The following is a 13,625-nucleotide window of genomic DNA, read 5'->3' on the forward strand; positions in this document are numbered from 1 at the left end:
GAAACAGACACTGGGGGAGAAGCCTCTGCGAAGATGGAGGCAGAGATAAGAGAGGTGCACCTACAAGCCAAGGGATGCCAAGGTTTGCCAGCAACTGCCAGAAACTGGGGAGAAACAAGGCAGATCCTTCCCTAGGGCCTTTAAGAGGGCATCGCCCTGCTCACATCTTGATTTCAGACTTCCAGTCTCCAGAACTGTGAGAGAACAAATTTCTGTTGTTTTAAGCCACTCAGTTTGTGGTACTTCCTTACAGCATCCTAGGAAATGAAAACGCTCCCCATTCCATCCTCCTACCAGTTGGTGGCAACCACTAATCTGGTTTCTGTCCCTATGAATTAGCCTTTTCCCCAGAATTTTAAATTCATTATATCTGGACTCTACAACATGCATTTCTTTTTTTTTAAAAAAACATCTTTATTGTGGTATGATTCCTGTACAGTAAACTACACGTTTCAAATGTTCAATTTGATGACTTTTGATAGATGGACACACCCCTTGGGGTGAGAAGTTTGTTCTCTATGTCTGTGAATCTGTCTGTTCTCTATGTCTGTGAGTCTGTTTTGTAGATAAGTTCATTTGTATCCTTTTTTTTTTTAAAAAAAGATTCTTCATATAAGCGATATCATATGGCATTTTTCTTTCTCTTTCTGGCTTGCTTCACTTAGAATGATGATCTCCAGGTCCATCCATGTTGCTGCAAATGGCATTATTTTATTCTTTTTTATGGCTCAGTAGTATTCCATTGCATATGTATACCACAGCGTTTTCATCCTGTCATCTGTTGATGGACATTTGGGTTCTTTCTATGTCTTGGCTATTGTAAATAGAGAACACGCATTTCTAGCAAGTTCCCAGCTGATGCTGATGCTGCCAGTCCAGGACCAGCCTTTGAGAACAGTCACCCTAAAGCATCTCAAGTGTAGACCACTTGGGGTGCAGGTCTCCATCAGCCAAAGAGCCAGTGAGGGCCACCCCCAACCCCTAGAACTGACACTGGAATCTGGAATCACTGCCAGTAAATTCATCTACCAGGATCCCTTCCCAGACTGGCTGCCCAGGTTGCTATCAATTTTAAGGGCAAAATCTTACAGTTCTTTTGGTGCACATCATAGCTCCTTGCTGATCACATTTTGTACCTCACCCAGTGGAACCTGCCAGGAGTTGAGTCTAGAAACAGAGATGCTGGAGCAGATCTTGAGGAAGATCAGCAGTCCTGTACCTGGCAGCAACCTCAGGGGATGCTCTTTGGACAAGGGGACACTAACCATCTTTGTCCTTCTCTCTCCTCCTAGGTTTCTGTCCTCCCATTTATCTGGGTCTCTGCCCCCTTGAGGCATTTCAGATTATGTTGCCGGTGAGAACTCTCCCTTGTCTGAACCAGTCTGGTACCATCGGAGTAGAAACCATCCTTTCTACAAGACACAGACTTTCATTGCCTCCAGATATTGAATCCCTCCCATGACCTTCTGGGATCCACACTTACATTTCTTTTGTCTGAGATTTTCCTCTCCCTTGGACCTTGGAATTTATTAGGGCTTGAGACCACAGCTCCTATGAGGCTGCTGTAGTCAGTCAGACACCGGGGATGCAGCCAAGGCTGACCCACGATCCTTTGCAAAGTATAGTCTAAATCTTTGTCTTCATGTCCTTCCTACCCAGGAAGTAACTTGAAGAGCAGTATGGAAATCTAGGTGGTGGGAAGGGAGGGAGAGTGCTCACTGGGATTGGATTCTGTGAAACAGTCATTACACTCCAACGTCCATAAGCACCTGGATGGAAGCACTCAGATACTCAAGTCCTCTTCTTGAGACTCAGGACTCCCAATCTCTGGTTCTTCTTCTCTTGGACCAGGGTGTGCAGTTCCAATTCCCCTGTTCTCCTGAAATCCAGATGTCCTAATGTCCAGCTCTCTGATCTCTCAGGACCTGAGAGTGCCTTCCTAGCATAAATTACACCCCTGGAACCCAAGGGTCCTTGCCCAATCTTGAGTTCCAAGATGTCTTCTCATTCCTAGTGCTAAATGAACCCAGAAAACTACATATCCCATGAGGCTGTGGATGTCCTGTGTCACTTTAAAAAATGTCCCCTGTTATTGAGGTACCTCAAGGAAATATTTCCTGCAACACTACCATGAGGCTAGGAGCAGGGGAAGAGGGAGGGATGGGAGAGAATTACAAGTCCTGTCCTGTCAAAGGGCAGGGATAGTCCAGAGTCCTTGGGGATGCCTTTGTGGAGCAGAAAAGGGCTGGGGAGAGGCTGGGATCCTCCCTGGCAATGGGGTACCAAGGAAGACAAGGAAGCAAACCCATTTCCTCTTTCAAACACACGTGCTCACTCTGATCCTCCTCTCAGACTCTTTATTATCCCAAGTAAGAAAAATAAAAAAATAAATAAGATAAATAACTCAATAAATAAAGAGGAGATGTGATAATAAACAGCCGGCAGCTTCAGGAAGTGTAGCTGGGGCTTCTGCTGTATGAAGGCCCCACCATGCTCAGGGGGTCAGAGGAGCCCACGTCAGGAGGCTCGGGGGCCAAGATCCCTGGAGGCTCTGGAGGTGCCGGGGGCAGGCCTGGCAGCGGCAGGAAGCGGGAAGGTCCCCGGGTAGCTGGATCCCGATTCGAGGAGCTGCTGGGGGGCAGGCGGAGTGGGAAGCCAAAAGCCTCAGACTGATAAACGTTGTATCCATCCTCAAGAAGCAACTCCTGGAAGCTGCAGGCCTCTGGATTGAAGCGGAGCTGAAGCGAGGAGAACACAGGTCAGAGACATGGGACTGACTCCTGTACATCTTCCTGCTGCAGGACCCAGGAGTCCAGGCCCCCAGCTCTCTCTCCTTTCAGACCACTGAGTCCTGTACTCTAACTGGATGCAGGGGTTCCCAGACTCCTGGGGAGCTGGGGGAGCCCCTCCTCCCTCAGATGTGGAATCCAGGTCCTTAGCCCCCTCCCCCAGGACACAAAACAACAGAAGCAGTCCTGCAACTCCCACCTCCCTGCCCCAACTTCACAGAGAGGAATATTCCAGCCCAGGGATCTGTCAAGGCTCTCGAAGTCCTGGCAGGGGCATCTGGCTAGCACTCAAGGTCATGTTCACTTTACTGCGACCCTGCATCCAGCATGAGCCGGGCACGTAGGAGCCAAGGTCAAAGGTGCAAGATGTGGTCCCCAGATTATGAGAATGTTAAGAGGAATGGTGGGGTGCAAGGATGGGGGTCCCAGAAACTCACCGATCCATACAGCCTCCCATCTGGTCCCTGGCACAGGAACCTGGATGTCTTGACTCCCAAGATCTGAATTACCCCTGGCTTCAGGGCTTTCAGCTCCAAGAGACCTAAGGGAAGAAAGTGGTCAGGGACTCAGAAAGTCCCCCTTCTCCCTTCGACCCAGGAGTCTGGGCCCCACGTTGCTCCTCCCTCAGGGCCAGGCCCTACCCACACACTCACTTTCAGGGCTCTGGCGGGCCACCCCCACCACTGTGCCGTCAGCCCTGATCTCCAGGTGGGCTTCTGTCTCCTGGGCGTCATCCGTGTAGAGGTACCGCTGCCGGACTTGGCCCCCGAATTGGAGGAGGGGGCTGGAGTCAGGAATGGGGCGTGCCTGGCAGGCTCCCAGCAGAAGGACAGTTAGCACTGGGACCCACAGTCCCAGATGCTTGAACTTGGCCTCGTCCCAGTCCATCAATGGCTCACGTCTTCAGATGAGGTCTGGGGTCTAGGGTTTGAAGAGCTGAATGGTGTAGATTCTGTTTAAGATCCTGGTCATCTGGGGAAGCAGATCCACGGATGGTTGCTCATGTAGTCCAGATGCCCGGGTCCTCCTGCACCAGCTGGATTCCCAGCTGACGGGACACCCAAGTCTCTTGGGATGGATGCAGAAGCGCCAGAATTTATATCCAGATGGACCTGCCCAATCACCTTCCCGACGCCTGACGCATGATATCTGACCCACTTGGCAGAAGCTAGGATTCCACCGTGGCCAGGTCAGCCTGAGTGGATGATGCAATCGGGGGTCCTTCTAGCTGGGGGCCTGGACTCCTGAGTCTTTGGAATCAGGGGGATAGGGATCTGATTAACTGTGACCTGGATGAAAGGGGATGGTGGCCCAGTCTCTTGGGTCTGAGGGAGGTGGGAGCTGGGGTTTCAGATTCCTGGGTCTGAGGGAGGAGGGGGCTGGAGGCCTGGAAAACTGCCTCACCGGCTGACTGATGCACCTTGTGGCCCACAACTGGAATTTCTGCATCCCACTTCAATGTCTGGGTTTCTGGGGTTCAGACACTGAGGTTCCTAGATCATCAGGAAGTCAGTAGGCAGCACATGACAAAAGTGTCCTCAGTAAGGACACAGGTGTCCTGACCCAGAAGCCTCCAACCTTAACCTCAGCGACCTCAGCCCGGGCACCCAAACACCAAACATCCCAGCCTCCTCCTTCCTGATGCAATCCTGGTGTTTCTTTCACCAGAGAAGCTACCCAGGCTCAGACAATTGTCCTTAAAATAGCCTGGGGAGGGGAAGGGGGAGAGGAGGGTGAAAATCTTTGACTCGGAGTTGGCAACTGACCAAGGCTCTGGAGGGGGAAGTTAGACCCAAGATCTCAAAGGGAATCAGGGTGGCGGGGGGAGTGGCAATTTCCCAGAATCTAAGGGTGCAAGAGATTGGACACCAGATCTGAACGAGAAGTTGACTGTTGGGGCTTGGACTTCACAACCTGGAGTCCTGGTTCTGGGGAAATAACGGTCAAACTTCTGGGGAGCCAAGTCCAATTCCTGGATCTGATTTCTTGAATGGCAATGATCAGACTGCTCTGGCCAGGGTGGGGGCGGGTGGGGAGGGGCCTTCGACAAGGGAAAGCGCTTCAGGTCTGCAGAGGAGCGCCGCTTTTGTTCCAGGCGGCAGCTGCTGCGGTTCCTGCGGGAGGCGGGGAAGAGAAACTCTTCCATTCTTGCTTTCTCGGCTCCCGTCCTCCGGAGAAGCCGCCTCCGGGACGTGCCCTTCTAGAAAGCAGCAATCAGGCGTAAGACCCCAAGATCCCCCAAAGGAGAGACTGGGAGCCGTGACGTTCTGATTTGTGGGTGGACGGGACGCATGGGGAATCAGCGGCCCCTGGTGGGCGCCGGGACGCTTTCGCGCCGGAGGCTCTCGCGCCGAAACCCTAAGAGCTGGAGGAGGTTTTGCATCCGCTGGAGCAGCAGCCTGGAAAACAGGTTTTGCATCCCACTTCGCCCCCGCCCCACCCCGAGGAGGGAGCGGAGGATCGCGCTGTTCGCCACGACCAGTTGCCCGGGTCCTCCCCAGTCACCGGGGCGTGTCCAGACTCGGCGCATCCAGGTACCCGGGGCGGATGGCCGAACCCAGAACTGGAGGGGAAGAGGAGAGGTCGATGGACCAGAATATCTGGGTCCAGCATTGCAGCTGGCACTAGATCTCCACGTCCACGGAAGGATGCGGCTGCTGGGAGGCCAAGTAGGCTGCCCCAGGCTGGCCAGTTGCGGGGATGAGGCGGCTGGAGCGCGGATCTCCCGGTCCGGGGAGGGTTCAGAGGGCGGGGGCTGTCACCCCAGCCCGGGGAGTCAGGCTCGCAGCCAGGGAAGGGGCGGGGCTCCGCCTCCGAGCTACCTGCTTGGCCCGGGAGGGGCGGAGGCTGTGAACCTCCGGACCGCTCTCCCTCTCGTACCTCCCCTCCCCGAGCCCTCGCAGCCAGTCTGGGGAGGCGGCCTTGGAGGGGGAGGGCTGTTGGGCCAGGGAGCCTTGAGTGCAGTGTTCCGGGGGCCGCCGGATGTGGGCTGCACTTGCAGAGGGAGCGCTCCAGCCACGCCAAGGCGACTGTGGATCTGCCATCAGCCAGGAGTTCAGGTACGTGGGAAATGCGGATGCTTCGGACTCAGGAGCTGGATCTTCAGTCCTAAGAGGCTCACTCTCAACTTCTAACCCCCTACGACCCCGGAAGTCTCCCTCACCCCCAATCCCCAACTCCTGCTCCTTCATGAATCAGAATTCCTCCGGGCCTCCAGCCTCTCACGTTGGACTTGGCCTGTCACTTCCTGTCACCTCTGTGATGGACTTTCCCCCTCACACACAGGTACATGGAGAAAGGAGCTGGGGGAACACTGTCTAACCTCAGTTACACCTTACAGCCTGGGAGACTGAGATTTCAAGATGTGAGGACAAGGTGGTGGGTCATGGACAATTGCTATTTTGGAAACCACAAATTTTCACCATCTCCCATGCCTTGAAATTCCAAGGCCCCAGCATCTCCTAACTCAGATCTGGGAGCCCTGATCCCCTTTTCCGTTGGACCCAGGAGTCCAAACCCATTATTTCCTCCTTCCCCAGGCCTCCCTCCCCTGATATCCAACCTCAAGCTCTGAGTACCTACTCATTCACTTTTCCTCCCCTGCAGACATGTGGGCCCCCAGCCGCCGTCACCTCTGTCTGACCTTCCTGCTGGTCTGTGTTTCTGCTGCAATCCTCTTCTTCCACATCCACCAAGATCTCCTTCATGATGCCTTGGACCTGTCTGCCCTGTGTCCAGACTATAACCTGGTGACATCCCCTGTGGCCATCTTCTGCCTGTCGGGCACGCCTATAAACCCCAACGCCTCCATTTCCTGTCCCAAGCATCCAGCCTCGTCCTCAGGAACCTGGACTATCTACCCAGATGGTCGGTTCGGGAACCAGATGGGGCAGTACGCCACGCTGCTGGCCCTGGCCCAGCTCAACGGTCGCCAGGCCTTCATCCAGCCCGCTATGCACGCCGCCTTGGCCCCCATGTTCCGCATCACCCTGCCCGTGCTGGCGCCCGAGGTGGACCGCCACGCGCCTTGGCGGGAGCTCGAGCTGCACGACTGGATGTCGGAGGAGTACGCCCACTTGGAGGAGCCTTGGCTGAAGCTCACCGGCTTCCCCTGCTCCTGGACCTTCTTCCACCATCTCCGGGAACAGATCCTCCGCGAGTTCACCCTGCACGACTACCTCAGGCAAGAGGCCCAGCGTTTACTGAGTCGACTCCGACTGCGACGCACCGGGAAGCGCCCGAGCACCTTCGTGGGTGTGCACGTGCGCCGGGGGGACTATCTGGAGGTGATGCCCCACCGCTGGAAGGGTGTGGTGGGAGACCGCTCTTACCTCCAGCAGGCTATGGACTGGTTCCGGGCCCGGCATGAAGCCCCTATCTTTGTGGTCACCAGCAATGGCATGGGGTGGTGCCGGAAAAATATTGACACCTCCCAGGGGGATGTGATCTTTGCTGGGAATGGGCAGGAGGATGCCCCTGGTAAGGACTTTGCTCTCCTCGTGCAGTGCAACCACACCATCATGACTATTGGTACCTTTGGCTTCTGGGCCGCCTACCTGGCTGGTGGAGACACTGTCTACCTGGCCAACTTCACCCTGCCTAACTCCAAATTCCTGAAAATCTTTAAACCTAAGGCTGCCTTCCTGCCTGAGTGGGTGGGCATTAATGCAGACTTGTCTCCACTCCACATGTAGGCTGGGCAGCAGGGAAGCTTTCAGGAATAGCCTGACCAACTTGGAATCAGTGTTATGTGCCTCTGGAAGCCTAGCAGCTTCTGGAGGAGCTTGTGGTCCTTCAGCAGGTGGACATTCATTTCAAGAGTGATTCTAGTTGGCTAGACTTTGAGGGGGGAAAAAAAAGGAAGTGGCTTTCTGCAACTGCCTGAACATTCTAGAACTGGCAGATCTTTTCATGATGGCTGGCAATGTCTGGAGAAGCTCATGGCAGTTCTAGAAGGCACAGTACCTATCTGTTCTTCTCAGTCCTTGTCCAGAGTGCTTCTAGATGGCTGCCACCCCTAGGAGCAGAGAACTGCCTGCTCCAGTGTTTGACCAGCCTGGTCTTTTCTAGAAGAGATATTTCTCCTTCCCTGGGTCATCAGGACTGAAGAAACTCGTGGCTACTCTACAGCAAGTATTTACCAACTCCCCTTTGGTGTTTCTGGAGTGATTTTAGAGGGGGGATTTGCGTTAGAGAGAGTCAGCTCTAATGCCTGTAATGAACTTGTGGAGCCCTTTCAGAGGGGATGGGATTCTGGAATTCCAGATAACCTTGGCAAAGAAGCTAATGAAGATACAACCAGGGGCGCAACACCTCACCACTTTTAGAAAGTGATGGAAGGTAAACGATCTGTAGCTGGGAAAGTTTGTGCACAGAGTGAAACTGGACCCAAATTCTCAGCCCCTGAAAAAACTACAGATATGCTAAAACATGGGAGGTGGGGAAAGGGAGAGTGGCAGCTTAAGGGGCAAGGCTCTCCAGAAATCTAGGGGCTTTTTGTTTTGAAGCTCAAAAACTGCCAAAGGTAGGCATGCACACTTTGGTGCCGAGTTCATGTTGCCTCTCCCAATTAAGGAAGTTTTCTCCTTTGTAGTGAGGATGCAAGAGATGATGAGGTCAATTTACTGACAGTCAGCTGGCATAAGGGTACCCTCTGGGCTTTCAGAAAGCTGCAGGTACTGTGCCCTTTGCCAACCCCTATCTGCCTCTGAACTTCTAGGACCACTGAACCTGGCTTCAGGCAAGTCAGAGATGAAAAGATCAGAAGGTATGCAGACCCCAGACTGGGCTCCCACCCAGGCAGCAGCACAGGGTCTGGCCAAAGAGGATGTGATGTGATTCTTGGCTCAGATTTCAGGACCCCTTTGATGCTTTTTGAAGGGAATGGAGGTAGATTTTATTACAGAATTGTTTGAGAATCGAAGCTCTTTTCTAGTCTTCTCAGGGAGCTTTGGGGGACCATTCTCTATTCAGCTGCCATAGGCGGGAAAGAGGGAGGTATGAATTAAAAGTCCACACTACCAACCTGTCTCTGCAGGTTTTTTGGAGTCTTGTGTGCATGAGTGTGTGTGTGAGTGAGGAGGAGTAAAGGTGTGGAAATTTCGGGGACTCTCATCACTCATATCTTGGGACATTGCTCTCTTGCTACTGCACTTGTGTGAGTTGTGGTCCTGGAACATCAATGCCTTTCTCAGAGCCTCTCAGTATTGGTTCCCAGTCCTCTCTTTCCTCTGGGACCTTGGCATCCAACCCTAGAGACTAGAGAGAGAAGGTGGATGGAGGAGGGAGTGAGCAAAGTTTATATTTCTTGAACTACATTTCCCATGAAGCTATGGGGTTGGCTGCGGTAATTTGCTATGAAAAGACCCGGAAGCCTTCTGGGAGTCCTAGTCCTAGGGCTAGAAAGGGCCATTTCCCGCTTTTTCGTAGCTCAACGACAGGGTTTCCAAAGGGCCTTGGGCATCTAGCCAAAAGCCTGGGTCCTGGGGCGCAGAAAGGGAAGGAGACTGAAGGCTAGAAGCCCTTTCCTTGGCTCTGGAAACCAGAGCTGACAGGGGACCTCCCTGCGGTAGATGCTGGCAAAATTCTAGTCTGAAAAGGCTGCTGCTTCTGTGACATCATGGAGCGATAGGCGGGGCCTCCGTATGTTGCTGTCCAATCAGACTAAGAGTTGGGCTTCTGGGCGGGGCCGAGGAAACCCTAGGAAATATCTCTTGGGAATTCGGGGTCCCACGTGAGTAGCGAGAATGTGGAGGCTGTGGGAGTTCCTAGTAGTAAGGGGCGAACCGTGACTGTGATCCCAACCAAAAGCTCTAGTCCACGCGACCAACCTCACCCTCGCAAAACAAAATCCCTAATTTTAGTCGTGGGAAAAGCGTGGAAAGACGTGGCTTGATCGTCTTCTCTAAAGACCCTCAGAACCTGGACTCCTCAGTGAACCCTAGTGTTCGAGGATACAACAGTCAGGTATCAAGGTCAAGCAGCGGCTTTTTAGGGTGCATTGAGACTCCGTTTCCTAACGAGAATTGTGCGCCCTGCAAATTGGGACTCCATTAGTCTCGGGGAAGAGCTTCTCTCCGTTTAGCGTTCACCTCCTCGGTTTAGGATAAGAGGACTCACCCTGGAGTTCGGCGGCAACTGAGCACTGGGGCCACCATGGGGCAGCGGTGGCTTCCCCTCCTGGTGGTGGCGCTGACCGCCTGTCTGCTTCCTGCCTGGGGCTGTGTCATGTGTGATCCAAAGGTCGTGGAAGCTCTAAACTCCTTGGAGACTGATTACCTGCCTGGCCACCTGGAGGCCAAAGATCACAAAAATTTGATGATAAGGGTAAAGGAAGCCGTGGAGGATTTCAAGAATCTGCCGATTGACGAGGATTCCTATATGGGGGTCGTCGGTGAGGGCAGGGCGGAGTGCATACTCCTGGATTCTGGGAAAGGAGGGTTCTGGGGCTAGGATTGCCGGGAGGTGCAGGGGAGAAAGGGCTGGAGGCAGATTTTCCTGGGAATGGAGAAAGCTGGGATGCAGATTTTGGGGCTCTCCAGGACTGGCAAATACAGTATTTCCCCTATCCTTAATCCTGCAGTTTTATGTACTAAGACTACAACTCCCAGAAGGCAACGGGGGGCAGAGGAAAAATCCCTTAACCAGGCCTATCCTTGCCCATTGGGCCCATTGGTATTGTAGTTTCTAAGACTAGGTGAGCCAATGAGCCAATGAAGCTTGGAATCTGGGGTTCTATTCCCGCCCACCCCCCTCCCCAGATAAACCAACACTAGAAAAGGCATCCTGGAGTTTGCTGAAGGATATGAAACGTGTCACAGACAGCGATGTAAAAGGTAAATGCACAGAGGGGACAGAGGAGGGCCTCCAGAATCGCTCAGGGAAGAGATTGCTGGTGACACCTGGTCTGGTTGTCAGGTACTGGGCTCTGGAGCCAGACAGCCTCACTTCCAGTTCTGGCTTGCCATTTCCTAACTGTATGGTCTTGAGTGAAAAAATTTGGTAGCTTTGTCATCTCTCAAACGGAGACCATGACAATGCCTTCACCCAGGTGTTTCTTAGCCCAGTGACTAACATTATGTTATGTGGTCATTAAATTTTACCTTTCCCAAGAAGACCCAAAAGCTGAATGCCAGGCTCTGTCGACAGAGGCCAGCTTTCCTGTAACTTATGCCTGGGAGGGGCAGGGGCGCTGAACTACTCTGTGTCATCCTTCTTCTTCCTAGGTCAGCTCTTTGTGAAAGAGCTGTTGTGGATGTTGCACCTGGCAAAGGATACCTTTGCCAGCTACGCTGCTCAGTTTCAAAAAGAGGGTGAGAGAAGATAGGAGTTGGGCACGCCAGCCTTCTTCTTCCGCAGTCCAAGAGTCCCTGTCCCCAGCCTTCTGCTTCTCTGACTCCAATCCCTTAGCTCTCCCAACCCTCTCCTCATTCAGACCCAGGGGTCCAGGCTCCCAGGTCCTTCCTCCCTTCAACCCAAGAGACCCAGCCCTACCCTGTTCCTTTGCCTCCTTCTCTCATCTCCTTTCACTTAGAAACTTTTTTTAAAAATTAACAATCCTTTGTTTATTTTTATTTATTTATTTTGGTGGGGGAGGTAATTAGGTTTATATTTTTTTTTAATGGCAATACTGGGGATTGAACCCAGGACCTCATGCATGCTAAGCAAGCACTCTACTACTGAGCTATACCCTCCCCCCTCACTTAGAAATCTGATGCTCTTTTTTTTTTGTTTGTTTGTTTTGTTTTTTTCTCTTTTCCGAGGCAGGTTTTTGTCCCAACAAATGTGGTGAGTCCGGATTATGGAAACTGGTCCTCCATCCCTTATCCCTGCCCCGAGAATATCCAGCCTCCCTCTTTGGGGTCTGTGTTTTTTTTCTCTCTGTGTCAGAGAGGTTGCTTGGTCTCCACTATTCCTTCTGCACCTCAGATTTCTTGGGAAACGGGTCATATTCTATTTGTATGCTTTGCTGAGCCTGGTAGAGCCTGCTTCCTACAGGCCTGCATTCGAGCCCCACCTAGGGATTCAGCACTCGACCCAGCTCCAGCCCTTGGCCCTGCCCTCTCCTTTTAGCCCCGCTTCCTTGATCCTGTCCCTTCAGGTTTGATGTTGCAGCCTCTGATCTGGTGCAGTACCTGCCAGGAGCAGGTTCACGCTTGTCGAAAGTCCTTGGATTGCGGAGGTGAGAGACTTCGCCCCAGCAGGAGGGGTTGGCGTATGAGGGGCGGAGCCAGAGGAGAGGCCGACTCTAAAAAGGGCGGAGACTGGAGTCAGACAACGAGAAATGGCGGGGCGATACCAAGTGGAAGGGGGTTGGGAAAGGGCCAAGGACAGTGAAAGAGCATCCCACAGTAACCCCCTATCCCCAGAGCGCAAAGTCGAGGTCCATCAAATGGAAGATATGATCCTGGACTGTGAGCTCAACTGGCATAAAATCTCTCAAGGCCTGACCGATTACAGCTTTTACAGGGTGGGGCCCTCGAACTCCTGTTTCGCTTACACTCCAAGTCCATCAGGCTTGTATGAACCCCCAGCACCTGAATTCACAAGCCTGGATCCACAATGCCCATGACCCATGACTTACCAAGTCTGGCTTCTTCTGACCCCCTGGGACCCCTGCCCTAACTCGTACACCCTGGACTCCCATCTCCCCACTGAAGTCCCATGATCTTCTCACCCCTGTACTCCCCCCAACACCTGAATTCCCCAGGCCTCTGTGACCCCTTGAGCTTGGGTCTAGGTTTGGGGGAACAATTCTGAGACCTTGATGTCCAAGGGGATACAGCCAACCCTGACCAAGATCATGGTGAGTCCAGAGGATGCAGGCATCTACCGCTGCGAGCTGGGTTCTGTGAAATCCAGTCCAGCCACGATCATCCATTTTCGTGTCACAGGTCAGTTGAGAGAAGGGGAATTCAGGGTCCTAAGGCTGAGGGCCCGTCAGCTTCAGGGGCATGGCCTATGGGGCATAACTTCCTGTAGGGGTGTGGTTTCAGGCTACGAGGGTGTGGCTTCCTGCCCAGAGTGTGGCCTCTGGCCACAGGGCCAGGGCTTCCCTCTGGGTGTGTTGGGGCTTCACGCAATTAGAGGCATGATTCTGTCTCAGAGGGCCTGGGTCCTGGGGCGGGCTGCCATGGGGAGAGCTTGCCTTGGCGGGACCTACCCACCCTCCCAGAACTGCTCCTTACCCCTCCTCTATCAGTATTGCCCAAAAGAATCGTGGAGGAGATACCATCACCAAACACCGAAACCCAGGATGAGATGGCACCGGGTGAGGTGACTCTGGGTCGCCCCCAGCCGTCCACAACCCTCCAGTCACAGTCTTCGAAGCCCGAGAATGTGCTAAGAAGCCGCCTCGTGGGGCTGCTGATCTGGGGCTTTGTGGTGCTGATAGCTGGCGTTGTGACCGCGTGAGCCGCCCACTGAAGAAGGCAGGGCTTGGAGTGAGGCGCGGGGTTTCCTACTATCTAATGCAGAAGGGGGTCTGGGAGCCCAGGAGCACTGACTTCCTTTGGGAGAGGGGCTTACCTAGGAGAGAGAAGCTTAGATAATTGCTAGAGTAAGATCAAACCGAGGGAGGCAGGGAGGGATGTTCCTTACTCACTTAGGACCTAACCTGTTCCCGCTATTTGTGCCCCTACCCTCTTCCAGGATACTTTACTTTGGGTCTGGGAAAGTGATCGATTTCATAAAGTCCTCCTGGTTCAGCACTGGCCATGGAGATGCTCAGGACTCCGGGGTTTCAGCAGAAAAGACCGATAAATCAGGGAGAAAATAAAAATTTATCTGGTTGTCTAAGTATCTGACTCACTCCTCCGGACTGATTGTAACTTTTGG

The 13,625-nt window shown here is 53.2% G+C and overlaps 3 protein-coding genes across 16 annotated transcripts; 2 read left to right on the forward strand and 1 right to left on the reverse strand.

The window, feature by feature from the left end:
• Window positions 1-2,340: 2,340 nt before the first annotated feature.
• FGF21 (fibroblast growth factor 21) lies at window positions 2,341-3,972 on the reverse strand. The gene is made up of 3 exons (XM_010946924.3): window positions 3,443-3,972; window positions 3,227-3,330; window positions 2,341-2,738 (listed from the first exon to the last, which is right to left on the reverse strand). Exons 1-3 carry the CDS (start codon window positions 3,675-3,677, stop codon window positions 2,448-2,450), a joined length of 630 nt encoding a protein of 209 aa, XP_010945226.2. The 5' UTR covers window positions 3,678-3,972; the 3' UTR covers window positions 2,341-2,447.
• FUT1 (fucosyltransferase 1 (H blood group)) lies at window positions 3,961-8,813 on the forward strand. 3 transcript variants are annotated; one of them, XM_045510657.2, is made up of 3 exons: window positions 3,961-3,978; window positions 4,885-5,458; window positions 6,396-8,813. In XM_045510657.2, the coding sequence occupies exon 3, from the start codon at window positions 6,398-6,400 to the stop codon at window positions 7,481-7,483; it is 1,086 nt and encodes a 361-aa protein (XP_045366613.1). In that variant the 5' UTR covers window positions 3,961-3,978; window positions 4,885-5,458; window positions 6,396-6,397; the 3' UTR covers window positions 7,484-8,813. The 3 variants fall into 3 exon arrangements, with proteins under 3 accessions (XP_045366613.1, XP_010945224.1, XP_010945223.3); XM_010946922.3 differs by lacking the exon at window positions 3,961-3,978 and having other exon boundaries at window positions 4,805-5,323; XM_010946921.3 differs by lacking the exons at window positions 3,961-3,978; window positions 4,885-5,458 and adding an exon at window positions 5,716-5,848.
• Window positions 8,814-8,963: 150 nt separating this feature from the next.
• Window positions 8,964-13,589, forward strand: IZUMO1 (izumo sperm-oocyte fusion 1). 12 transcript variants are annotated; one of them, XM_045510663.2, is made up of 9 exons: window positions 8,964-10,182; window positions 10,550-10,624; window positions 11,015-11,101; window positions 11,556-11,576; window positions 11,890-11,970; window positions 12,158-12,258; window positions 12,529-12,682; window positions 12,991-13,231; window positions 13,440-13,589. In XM_045510663.2, the coding sequence occupies exons 1-8, from the start codon at window positions 9,945-9,947 to the stop codon at window positions 13,200-13,202; spliced, it is 969 nt and encodes a 322-aa protein (XP_045366619.1). In that variant the 5' UTR covers window positions 8,964-9,944; the 3' UTR covers window positions 13,203-13,231; window positions 13,440-13,589. The 12 variants fall into 12 exon arrangements, with proteins under 12 accessions (XP_045366619.1, XP_045366618.1, XP_010945420.1 ...); XM_045510662.2 differs by having other exon boundaries at window positions 12,991-13,219; XM_010947118.3 differs by having other exon boundaries at window positions 12,991-13,198.
• The last annotated feature ends 36 nt before the right edge of the window (window positions 13,590-13,625 follow it).

Source organism: Camelus bactrianus, chromosome 9, assembly GCF_048773025.1.
Source record: "Camelus bactrianus isolate YW-2024 breed Bactrian camel chromosome 9, ASM4877302v1, whole genome shotgun sequence".
Taxonomy (NCBI): Eukaryota; Metazoa; Chordata; class Mammalia; order Artiodactyla; family Camelidae; genus Camelus; species Camelus bactrianus.